The sequence below is a fragment of the Penaeus chinensis genome, chromosome 37, assembly GCF_019202785.1.
Source record: "Penaeus chinensis breed Huanghai No. 1 chromosome 37, ASM1920278v2, whole genome shotgun sequence".
NCBI classification, from domain to species: domain Eukaryota; kingdom Metazoa; phylum Arthropoda; class Malacostraca; order Decapoda; family Penaeidae; genus Penaeus; species Penaeus chinensis.
This window is the reverse complement of record NC_061855.1, coordinates 3,829,830-3,842,122: the sequence shown is the minus strand read 5'-3', so window position 1 is coordinate 3,842,122 and position 12,293 is coordinate 3,829,830. Positions and strand designations below refer to the sequence as shown.

The following is a 12,293-nucleotide window of genomic DNA, read 5'->3' as shown; positions in this document are numbered from 1 at the left end:
ATGTATATATATCGCGAATTAAGAGGCAGGTTTCGGCCGGACCAAACAAAGCCCTATTTCAGTTCTTGTTTTGTTTCGTTTTGCTTTCTTTGTACTTTATTCCTCCTTTCCTCTCTTTTATGAATATGTATCGCGTGTCACGGAGCAGAGTTCGGTCGGTCGCCTAGTTTCCTGCGAGCGCGCGCGCGTGTGAGTAAACAGGCAGGGAAATGGTTACACAGTTATTATGGGGTGACGCGTTCGCTGCTGGTCGCGGTGCAGGCTGCTTGGCCAGGCCGAGGGAGCGTCCAGGGTTCGCTCGCCGGTGGATTCGGGTGGGAAATTGTGACCGGCTTTTGATTGCACGGGCGTTGTTTCGGTGTAGTTTGCTTTCTTTCGTTTGAGGAGTTTTGGTAGTAGTGTTTTTTTTTTTTTTTTTTTTTTTTTTATAAGGGTTTTAGATGTATTACAAGTAACTGTGCTTTTCATTACGGTGTTTTTGCATTGCCTCTTTTTACACCCTTTTTTTCATTGGAAATTTTACACGGTGATTTTATCCATGCTTACATTCGATTTTTATTTTCCAGTACGTACATATTTTAGTTACAATTATTGTTTGTGTGTGTGTGTGTTTTTTTTTTTTTTTTTTATATATATAAAGGAAAGTGGTCGATTCTTACGTATCAAGTACTTTTAATCGTTCGCTTTAAAATGGTGTCCAATTATTATTTTTTTTTTTTTTACTTTTGGGAGTGGCTTATTTTGATTGTCTTCCGTTATTTTAGGAGTTCAAAGCAGGATGGTGAGGTAGGCCATGTGTGATCGGGCCCGGAAGAGACATTAAAAAAATATATAAGTGGAAATCGCGTTATTTGCAGGTCGTTTACTTCCCTATTTGAGAGAGAAAGAAAGAAGGGGAAAAAATGGAATGACCAAGATGATAGAAAGTTGAGAGAACTGATAGAGAAAAGAGAGATAAAGAAAAAAAATAGAGATAAAACAAAACCAGCTGCCAGAAAAAAAACGCCAATAACAGGAATGGGAAAATAGCAGCGAGAAGCCGTCGAAAAAAAGCGGTAGCGAAAGAAAGAGCGAAAGAAAGAGAGCTAGAGAGAGAGCAGAGCGAGCGAGCGCATCGTCGGACATCGGAAGTGCCATGGCGTTGGGCGCGCTGACGACCTTCGTGGTGCTGGTGCGGTGGGGCCTGGCGGGCACCCTGACCGTGGGCGTCGGGAGCCTCAGCTGGCTGGTGTGGGGCGCCCTCCAGTGTGCCCTCGCCCCCGCCCACGCCTTCGTCCTCCTGTCGTCGTACCCAGGTGAGTCCGAGAGGGCGCGTGGAAGACCCTCTGTGTCGGTGGTTGGGCTGAGGCGGCCGGTGGGCTATGCGGATGTCCTTGTGGATTGAGTCGCGGTTCAGGGCTCGGGAGAAGCTTCGAAGCGAGGAGACATTGAAACCCTTTTTTCCTCTTCCGACAGCGTACAGCCGCCAGTTCGAGGTGGGGACGCTCTACACGTACGTCTACGAGACGTCGGTGCTGCTGAACGAGCCCCAGGCGCTGCCGGTGTCCACGGCGAAGGATGTGGGCTTCCGCGTCGAGCTGTCGGCCGAGGTCACGCCCGTGTGGCAGCACCCCGGCAACGCCCACGAGCAGATCCTGCAGCTTACGGTAAAGAGATTGGTTTTTCGTAATTGATATTTCGCTTTAGTTGTTTAAGTTTCTATGATTTTTGGATGTCACTGTTTCGCTTTTAGCCTTTGTTATTGTTAGTAGTAGTAGTAGTAGCAGTAGTTATGATAATAATATTATTACTGTTATAAGTATTAGTATTTTATTATTGTTATTGTTATTATTATCGTTGTTATTGTTGTTGTTATTATTATAGTTGCTATTGTTATTGTTATTCTTAGCGTTATTATTATTGTTGTTGTAATTACTAGTATTACTATTACCTATTACTATTACCATTTTATTTCCTGGCCTCCCCCCTCCTACAGATCGTGGCCCCCAAGCTCTCGGTGAAATCCCGCCAGGGGCAGACCCCTGGGGACTTCGCGCACAAATCCTCCAAGCTGGAACAGTACAAGCTGCACCCGGTCTTCCTGCACTGGAACAGCGGCCAGATCGGGAAGGTGCACCACTTCGAGGGCGAGGAGGCGTCACTGCTCAATGTGATGAAGGGCATTTCCAGCTTGTTGCAGGTGGGTTTTGCGTGGCTCAGGGTGGGTTAGTGGGTGGGGGTTGGATAGGGCAGGGTGGGTTAGTGGGTGGGGGTTGGATAGGGCAGGGTGGGTTAGTGGGTGGGGGTTGGATAGGGCAGGGTGGGTTTGTGGGTGAGGGTTGGATAGGTCAGGGTGGGTTAGTGGGTGGGGGTTGGGTGGGTCAGGGTGGGTTAGTGGGTGGGGGTTGGATAGGTCAGGATGGGTTAGTGGGTGGGGGTTGGATAGGTCAGGGGGGTTAGGTGGGCTGCGGGAGACCTTGTGCTTAGTGAGACCTTTTGTATAAGGAGAGAGGGATCCAGACGGAATTGAGGGAAACAGAGATAGATAGTCCATGCTATAAGATCGATATATTCGTAGAATAAGCTGAATACTTGGCATAAGCTTGGAATAATGTTATTATATATGTGTCTTAACCCAATGCTGACAGGCATGACGTGTATGTACGTGCCACGCCTACTGTGAGTTACTTGTTTAATTGTTTTTTACACATAGATGGCTACACTTGTATTAAGTCACTAATGAGCCAATTATGAGTACTGCCTGTCTCGCCCGTTTACCCTTTTCTTTGATTTACGATTTTTTTTACGTCATCTTATTTTGCTGTTACTAATGTTTATAACATTATAGTAATTATAATGTTTATAATAAAAATAAAACCATCAATATTCATAGCACTAGTAAAAAAAAACATTTTTCCCACCAGTTCAAATAAGGTGAGGTTGCAAGATCAACTAATTGACTTCTTTGCAGCTAAGCACTAGCAGAGCCATCTATGTGCAGAGACATTTCACAAACAATATAGAAAATGAGCACAGCATTTTCCCCATTTTACATTCATTTTCCCCAGTGGCATTGGGTTAAAAAATACACATTTACATAATCCTTGATCTCTTTATATATATCCAAACAGCATCAACTAAAGAATGTGAAGCAGAGAGAAATGGACTCCTCAGGGAAATGCGAAGTGACCTACAACATGGTCGACCCAACGCACGTCACCAAGTTGAAACGGAATTGTAAAAACGTCATTCCAGTGCAGTTCTTCAACCAGACCAGCAAGGTGTGTGGGGAAAGTTTCCAGATTCTTGATGCTTTCTTCCTATTCTTATTCCTTTTATTATTCTTAGTCTTAGTCTTATTCTTATTCTTCTTAAGCTAAAATCCCTGAAGCCTTATGTAACCAGAATGACAGTCTAGGCAGCCAGGAATAAGGTTAAATCTGGCTTTTTTTTTCTTTGTCTCTTTTTTTCTTCCTCCTCTTTTTACACTACCTCTCCCTTTCCTTTTGATGTGTTATTTCTCTGTCTCTCTCTCTTTCTCTCTTTATTTCTTTCTCTCTTTCTCTCTCTCTTTCTCTCTCTCTTTCTTTCTTTCTTTCTCTCTTTCTCTCTCTCTTTCTCTCTTTCTCTCTCTTTCTCTCTCTCTCTCTCTCTCTCTCTCTCTCTCTCTCTCTCTCTCTCTCTCTCTCTCTCTCTCTCTCTCTCTCTCTCTCTCTCTCTCTCTCTCTGTTTTTTTGTTTTTTTTTTTGAGTAATATGATTTCTTATTGACTTCTTTGTAATTCAGTATTATTTGAATCATTCAGAAAGGTACAATTTTACCTAATAATTTGGTATATTTTGAAGATATTCTTGAGTAATTCAACAACAGAAAATTATGTATCCATAAGATCATAATAGATAAATAAATGCTGAGATCTAAAATATATTGATTTAAAAATCTGACCTTAGTGTTTTGTGTCTATTTAAACATATTGGCAGAGATGCACATTATTTCTCCATCTCATTAAAAGAAAATCAAAATGATAGTGACAGTCATGATAGCCAGTCTTCTTTTCATTACTAACAACACACCCTAACCTTTGCAGGTCCTTGGTGCTGTGATTGACAGTGAAGCAACTGCCTCGTATGTGCTGAACCCAGACGACAAGATCATCGAGAAAGCCACCTCAATGGAGATGCACTTCCTGCGCGTGGAGGCGCGGAAGCAGTCTGGTGCGGAGGTGATGAGCAAGCAGAACCTCCAACTCAAGAGTAAGCGGAAAATTACCATAGTGTTCCTATTACTGTTTCTTTTTTTTTCTTTTTGGTTTGCCCCTATTCTCTGGGTTTTTTTTTTATTCTCTTTCTTCTTTTTTGTTTTTTCTTTTTCTGTTTTTTCATTACCTTTGATTCCTACTTATTTGTATTCTTCAATCCTCTATAATGTAATTTTTTACTTGAATTGAAGTTTTTATCATTAGATTTGTGTGTTGATTTGAATTGTGTGTGTTTGTATGAAGTCTTGGATTTCATTATGTACAAGTTATTCAAGGATATAATGCATATTTTACAGATTGTTATAAATACCAAAAGAAAGCAGGGCCTTTTAAATAGCAAGTCAAGTAGAGATAAAGCGAGAGAGAGGGGGATAAGAAACATTTTGTTCCAGCTATTCACATATGTTAATAGATATATAGGCAGATGTGCATATAGAAACTTGTTAACAAATGACTGGGCTTTATTCCAGGTCGCAGCAAGGTTAACAGCCCTAAATACACAGGAAACACAGCTGCTGAAGCATTACGATCCATTGCCAAAAAGTTGAGGAAATCCATCGTCACAGAACAGCTTACAACTAATCCCGAGGCAAAGGAGTGTATTTCATGTAAATCGGTGAGTGATCTTGCCTTTGGTACCTTAAGGAAATATCGAAATGTGATAAAGCCTGAATTGAAAAAGCAAGATGATAGTAAATACTGTAATGATGATAATGAGGATAATTATGAAGATGATAATGATAATAGTAATCATGAGAATTCCAAATCATCACCCTTCACTAGTTCATTAATCCATCTATAAATTTTCTTATTATTTATGTACATTATACAGAATTCATATTAATTTGACCATTATTTTTTCCATCTCAGTTGAAGGCATTGATCAGCAGCTTCTACAACACTCTAAGTCCCAAGAACCTGGGCACGCAAGGCTCGGCTATCGCTTTCGTGAGGCTGCTGAGGAAGGTGCGTGAGAGTGACCTCGACACCATCAAGGCGATCCTCAAGGATAAGAAGAATGCCAAGATAATGTGAGTTTCACTACATGGTGCAGTAGATTACAGAGAGAGAGAGAGAGAGAGAGAGAGAGAGAGAGAGAGAGAGAGAGAGAGAGAGAGAGAGAGAGAGAGAGAGAGAGAGACCTTTCTTTCTTTCTTTGTTTTGTGTTAGCTTTTGCATTATCATCTGCTCTCTGGCTTTCTCAGTTGTGATTAAAATACATTTTGTTTTTTCTTTTTCTTCTTCTTTTATTATAGACCAGTTATTTTATTGTTTTATTAGTTAGTCTTTATTTTTATATATTTCTTATATTCCTGTGTCTGTGCAGTTGCATTATCTTCTTTTCAGCAGTAATTTTTGAAACAAGAATTTAACATAACTAAAATATGGGGGGAACAGCTTTGTTGCCAATTCAAGAATTATTTATTTTTTGTTTGTCAATATTAAACTCATTCCTTTTAACCCATTCGCGATGGGCATGTCATGGATACTGTGAGTTGATTTTTTAAATTGTTTTTACACATAGATGGCTACACTTGTACTCAATCACCAATGAGCCAGCTACAAGTACTGCCTGTCTTGCCCGTTTACCCTTTTCTTTAATTTATGAAAATATTTTACCTTATCTTATTTTACTATTACTATTATAGTAATTATAATGTTTATAGTAAAGATAACACCATCGATATTCATAGCACCAGTAAAAAATACATTTTCCTGCCAATTCAAGGAAAGATGAAATCAGGTAAAGCAGAGCCATCTATGTATAGAGACATTTCACAAAAATATAGAAAATGAGCACAGCATTTTCCCCATTTTTTGTTAATTTTCCCTGATGCAAATGAGTCAATCCCAAATGTACAACTTCAAATTGGAAAGAGAACATATATTGACACGCTCCACCCCAGGCCACAGCTCCTCGACATCTTGGCAGCAGCGCAGACGATTCCCTCGCACAAGGCCGCCATGTCTGTGCTCAATTTCGGTGGTCCGATTGACAACCCCGAGCGATACCTGCTGAGTCTCTCCTTAGCAACACATCCCTCTGAGTTCATCCTGCAAGGTGAGTGGTGTGCGTTGTGGGTCTTTAGAGAGTTTATATATCTTTTATAAGGTGTGAGTAAGAGGGGATGATCCCAGGATTTGAAATTTGTGATTTATGTCCACTATTAGATTTTCTTTTTAATTCTAGTATTGAAATGTTTGTATACATATGTTGCAATTGGTAGTTATTTATTTTCACAAATAAACTCAACCTAACCTGTCTTATGTTGATTTATGATTTCATATTGGCAATTTAATTTTGGACTTTCACCCTCCTTGGTATGATTTAAATATTTGAGCTTTTTAAAGCTTGTGGCTTCTTCTTTTTTATCAAAGGGTAAGTAGAAAGAAAAGATTATCTTTCTAAGAAAGAATTTGTTAGAAAGATAAACAAAAATTTGATACTTTATAATCTGTTTTTATTCCATTTTCAGATTTAATGAAACTTGCAAAGAAGGGTCTCAATAATGACAAGCTGTATGAGACTCTCGTTTTAACAATAGCCTCTGTCAGCCACACTTTCTGCAAAGTTTCCAACAACTGCAAAAAGCCTGTAAGTAATTTCTTTTTCTTTTTCAGTCCATCTTCATTTTTACTGCTCATTAACCAGAGGTTATCCTTTTTATGACAGTGAATATCTCACATTAGTAATTATCCATATGTAAATGCACTGATATGTGGATTGCTTAGTTAAGTTGGTATATGTAGAAGGGATGGGGAAGATTATTATAAAGAACTCAGTCTGTGTGTACTACAGCAAGTGTAAACTGGAGTGGAAAAAAAAATTGTAAAATTCAATGACGTCAACACATGTGATTCAATCTGAGGCCTAGAATCTAGCATATCACAGGGCCATGTACTTGAGAACTATTCAGGTACCCTCCTCCAGCCTCTCCGAACATGTAGGAATCTAGTCTTTAAAGCAAATAAACTGCCTCTGCTGCGGCTAACATCACATTGTAATACTCTTCCAGATTATTACTGAAGTTCAAGAATTTATAACAAGTAAGTTGGAGAACTGCAAGAGTGAAGACTGTCAGCTGATTTACATCCGTGCTCTAAAGAACCTAAGGAAAGCAGATACGATGGAGATCCTCATGAAGTATGCGGAGGGCAAAGCACGCAAACCAGCAATATATGCAACAAGAGCAATGCAAACTATGCCTGGTAGTTACATCACTGAAAAGGTAATTAGCCAGAACATTTTATGCTATTTTACGATGTTGCTGAATAATTGCCTTTTAGAGAGTACATTATTTCATCAGAATGCAGACTGAATATTCCAGGAGGAAATATTACAAGAGAAATAACACTGATCTTTATCTCAAAACAGATCCTCAAGAGACTAGAGCGAGTTTTCCTGGAACTGAATCAGCAGCATGACTCTAGCGTTCGAGCCATGGCAGCAGATATTATCCTGCAGCATCAGCCCAGTGAGGAATTCCTTAAAGCACTGTTCCATGCCATGACCTCACATGAAACCAGAGAGCTGAACACCCTCCTGCTGGGGCGAGTTTCTGACTTGGCCAGAAAGGATGAACATCTGCAGAAGGTGGGTTGTTAGATTAGAGTTTGTCTCGATCTTGTGTTTTGTCTTTTTTAATGTATATTTATATTATTTTTCTTTTCTTTGTCTTTCTTTCTGGTGTTATTTGAACAATATTTTTTTTCCCCTTTTTCACATTGAAATTGACACTTTCCTTTTTTTTTTACAGCTATTGAAGACTGTTCTAATGACCACAACTTTTAACAATTACCACATCCATGGGCAAGGAGGCTTGTCATCTGCATTCTCAAGAATGCTTGCCGAGGACAAAAGTGCCAACTCCTCCTTCAGCAATATGCTCGAAATCAATGGGGGACTCCTCAAGAGGTCTACAGTCGATGTCTTTGTGAACACTGAAGACTCTCAGATGAGACTTCTTTCTGTGAGTAATTGTGCTTGAGAATTCCTAAATACTAGTTGAGACGTGTGTTTTTAAAATTATAGTTTTTTCAAGTTTTAGGTTGCATATTTATAGTATGTCCATATCAGCTGATAATGTAATTAGCATTTGATAGAGAAAGGGGTGTGAGTAGGAAAATATTGCAGCCAAGCATTTGTGATGAAATTAATTTACAAGACATTGGTCCTTATCACTCCTTTTTTTCAACACCCTATTCTAACCAACCTCTTTTCTCTCTCCCATAGATTGGCATTTTCGCAGGTGGACTTTCTGTCTTTGGAGGAGAGGACGCAGTCGATGATGGAGAGGAAGCCAATGCTGGTATCGAGATGACGTTGATGGACACGCAGCTGCGACCATATGTGTTCTTCACTGGCCAAGGGGAGCTGATGGGACATGTATGGGCTGGCACAGGCTCAGAGAAAACCACGGCACTCCAGGTACTGCTATGTGTATTTTCCTTAACTTTAACAGTAGAGGAATATCTGTATTGAAAGAATTTGATACTGATTTCCTTTTTGTAAGACCTCTGGTATATAACTGCTGTTTACTGAAGGTAGAAATTCAAATGTATTGGAAGATACATTGATAGAATTGAGAAATAATCATAAAATAAGAAGTAGAAAATAAAAAAATTTAATTTTAAGAAAAGGTGATTTGTTGACATTTTTAAGACTAACATTCCATAAGAATTCCATGACTACTTTATATGATTATGTAATTAAATATACCAGTAATCATAATGGTAGCAATAACTGTCTTTGACTGTGTATAAAGATGGTTCTAGATTTGGTCTTTAACTTTCAAAGATTTTAAAGGGAATGGACTTTCTCTTCCATAACAGTAGTAGGCGACAAGATCATTCATTCCATGCACTAATGTCATCTTCTCAGGGCTCCTTGCTGCTCCAAGACCACCTCCAGATCGTCCCTCTGCAGAATGGCTTTAATGCCGAACTCCTCCTCAATGGTGCCATATCCTACGACTTCTCTGGCCAAGTACAAGTGTCTCTCTGGAATAGGAATGCTCACAGTCTAGTGGAAGTTGGGTGAGTTTCCATTACCGCTTGTTTTGTTCATAAGAAAGATGAGAGAAGTGAAGATGGTTGGTTTTCACTCGTTTTATTTCATTATAATTTTTTTTTTTTTTTTTTTTTTATTATAATAAACAAGGATTTTATTTTTGATTTGAGAGATGGGGGACTAGGAATTCTGGAGTTCAAGGTTGTTACCTTTGGCAATGTGTATAGCACTCTTCTCCTAATTATTTTTGTCTTAAATATGGATAAGTCGTATATACTAGTTATTGAAGTGTTAAAGAAATGCAAATGACAATGTTTATTTATTTACAATTAGATACAGTAACACTGTATTGGGAGTCACAAGCATTTACTAAAATAAAAATCCATATTGCATGCAGGGCCGCTATGATTGTCCAAGGTGTAGCCCGAGTAGACAGCTCCTTCGTGCAGACTCTCATTGAGTTTAACTCTGGGGGTCAGACGCAGCTGAACTTCGTCACCGACCTTGAGTTCTACGACGAAGTCATTATGTGTTTACAAATGGTAGGTTTTTCATTGTGGTTGGCAAGTGAAGTTCTGAGATATAAGGTAATGATCATTATTTTTATGATAGTATGAAACACCATATATAGCTTTGATGTTCGAGTGCTCTTCGGATGGTTTACGTATGCTTCTGAAAACTGAACTGATCGAAGGGAGACATACCACTGTTCTATCTATATTAATGCATATGAACACATTTGCACTCTCACTAATTTTACTTGCTAAATTTGGACTCTTCCCTTTGTTCCAGGTGCAACCCAACTTCGAGGTTGTGAACAATGTACGAAAGCTCGAGCGCATTCCTGGAAGCAATTATGTGTTGCGTAAATACAAGAAAAATACAGCTCCTGTTCCCGGTAAAACATATGTAATGAATAAGAAAAATACTGAACTATGTAATAAGATGTTTAATAAATAAATTGATATATATATTTTTAACTAGCTTATTTAGATGTTTTATCAGTCATAGGATAAAAGAATCATTGGTTTTGATAGAACTTTTTCTAACATTTTATAAAATACCAAGACAGTATGCCAGACTAATAGAAAAGCCATTGATCAAAGTCGGGTGCAGTGAACAGTCAGTTTTGACAATAGACAGGGATTACAAGTTCGACTATTTACAAACTCAATATACGATACTCATTCCACCATAAAAAATACTACATAAGTGAACATTGCTGATTCTTTGTTGTGATTTATTCGTCCTCTTTCAAAGAATTACGTAAGGACTTGCCAGTAGCTTAGACTTCCCTTTGGTGCCTTTTATACCGTTGTAGACATGTCTTCTACCTCGCCTACTACTGTTGTGTCTCATAGACATGATGTGGAGTCATACACAAGGTCACAAGGATGCGTGTGTGTAGATAAGTATATTTTTCTTTATACAGTGGGCTTTAAACTCATGTCGTTATTAAGACTATTTTTGTGGGCATAAAGAAAGGAAAGACCAATTGTTCTTTTTCATTTTTCTTTTCTTTTTTCCTTTTTCTTTTTTCTTTTCTTTTTATCCTTTTTTCTTTTGGTTGTTTTCCCTTCCTCCTCTTTTTTTTTTTAAGGATTGACATGACTACATGAATTATTATTTTGTAATTGTGTATAGTAGAAAAAAGTAGAAGTACAGGGCTAATATTCTCCTGGTATTTTTAAGAGTCATTTTAGGTTGGAAAGTATAGCAGTGCTAGGAGACAGTGCAAGGCATGCACCATGAATTATTTAATCATTTTCCATCCTCCTCGAGACATTCCCGTAGCGTTTGGTGCATTCTCATTGACAGAACATTCTCAGAACTGGTGATATGAAGTCATGTTGTGCTTTCAGGGGGTTGCTCACACAGACAGGTTGCAGTTGTGTAGGTTTTTGTATTACCTGTTTACTTAAGTTTACCCTTTTTCCCCGAAGGATACAAGTGTGAAATCTATTTTTTAAGATTGTATTTTCTTGTTTTTATTTTACTATTTATTCATTTTTTAAAGGTGAGATTCAAGTAAGAGAATGATACTAATAATGGCAAAATAATGTTTGTTTTTGCTATTACAGAATGACATTTAGACTTGGGTGATAAATATATTGTGATGTTAACATTAGATTACACTTCTCTAGATAACTGTAATAAAAATGAACTACAGTGCATGTGGGCATTTCAATATCATTTCTTTTTCTACTCTTTGTCTCACTTTGTAGAAGGCACTGCTCATTATAGTTTTATCTGATTGTAAATTCCGAACCGAAATACACAATTCTTGAAACAGCAAAAGAATGCATTTCCCTCGAGTTCAACCATTGTGGGATAGACTGTGATAATATGCTAATATTGTTGATCATAAAGACCATGCCTGGGAATTAGTAATCTTCGTCATCCAAATATCTATTTTTGAAGGTTGACAGCCACTTTAATATGATGAAAAAGGTGTTACTTATCACTGACCTATTGTATTGTCTTAATGTATTGTTTATCTAATGAGTGATTTACTTTATTAAGCAATCTGATTATTTTTATTTTCATCTTGCTTTCTTGTTATTTTTTTTTTATTTTGATCATGATTTTTTTTTTGTAAAGGACTGTGCCAATATTTGCATGTCTTTTTTAGATGATATATATTTATTTTTTTTCCCTGTTTTTTTGGTTATTTTGTATATACGTGATTACCAAACCCAAGAAATAAAAATTACCCAATTAAGGCTTGTTATATTGTATTTTCTTGTACTACTTTTAAAGTGTTATATTAATTCACATGTATATTTTTTCTTTTAATAAAGTACTTTAGGTAAGTAGTTCTTTATTTAAACCCAGAAAGAACTCCTGAAAGATCTTAAAAAAAAAAAAAAAAAGTATGTGGAAGATGGAATCCGTTATTCCATTTATATTTTTATCTTTTATCCATATTGTCCATTTTATCCATATTATCTTGATTTTTTCCAAAGTGCAAATCATCCTACCTATAAACCCCTTCGTTCACCTGGATATGGGACGAACACTGACTTTGATATTCCTTATTTATCC

At 37.8% G+C, this 12,293-nt stretch overlaps 1 protein-coding gene across 1 annotated transcript; it reads left to right on the top strand.

Moving 5' to 3' along the window:
• Nucleotides 1–737: 737 nt before the first annotated feature.
• Nucleotides 738–12,061, top strand: LOC125045623 (microsomal triglyceride transfer protein large subunit-like). The gene is made up of 16 exons (XM_047643010.1): nt 738–1,295; nt 1,456–1,646; nt 1,976–2,179; nt 3,111–3,260; nt 4,067–4,232; nt 4,708–4,853; nt 5,108–5,268; nt 6,145–6,299; nt 6,715–6,833; nt 7,255–7,467; nt 7,614–7,832; nt 7,996–8,208; nt 8,472–8,666; nt 9,120–9,274; nt 9,646–9,790; nt 10,041–12,061. Exons 1-16 carry the CDS (start codon nt 1,136–1,138, stop codon nt 10,206–10,208), a joined length of 2,760 nt encoding a protein of 919 aa, XP_047498966.1. The 5' UTR covers nt 738–1,135; the 3' UTR covers nt 10,209–12,061.
• Nucleotides 12,062–12,293: the final 232 nt, after the last annotated feature.

Coding starts and splice junctions, on each gene's coding strand:
- LOC125045623 (XM_047643010.1), top strand. CDS start 1,136: ATGGCGTTGGGCGCGCTGACGACCTTCGTGGTGCTGGTGCGGTGGGGC. Junction 3,261..4,066: donor TCTTCAACCAGACCAGCAAG/GTGTGTGGGGAA, acceptor TAACCTTTGCAG/GTCCTTGGTGCTGTGATTGA. Junction 9,791..10,040: donor TCATTATGTGTTTACAAATG/GTAGGTTTTTCA, acceptor CCTTTGTTCCAG/GTGCAACCCAACTTCGAGGT.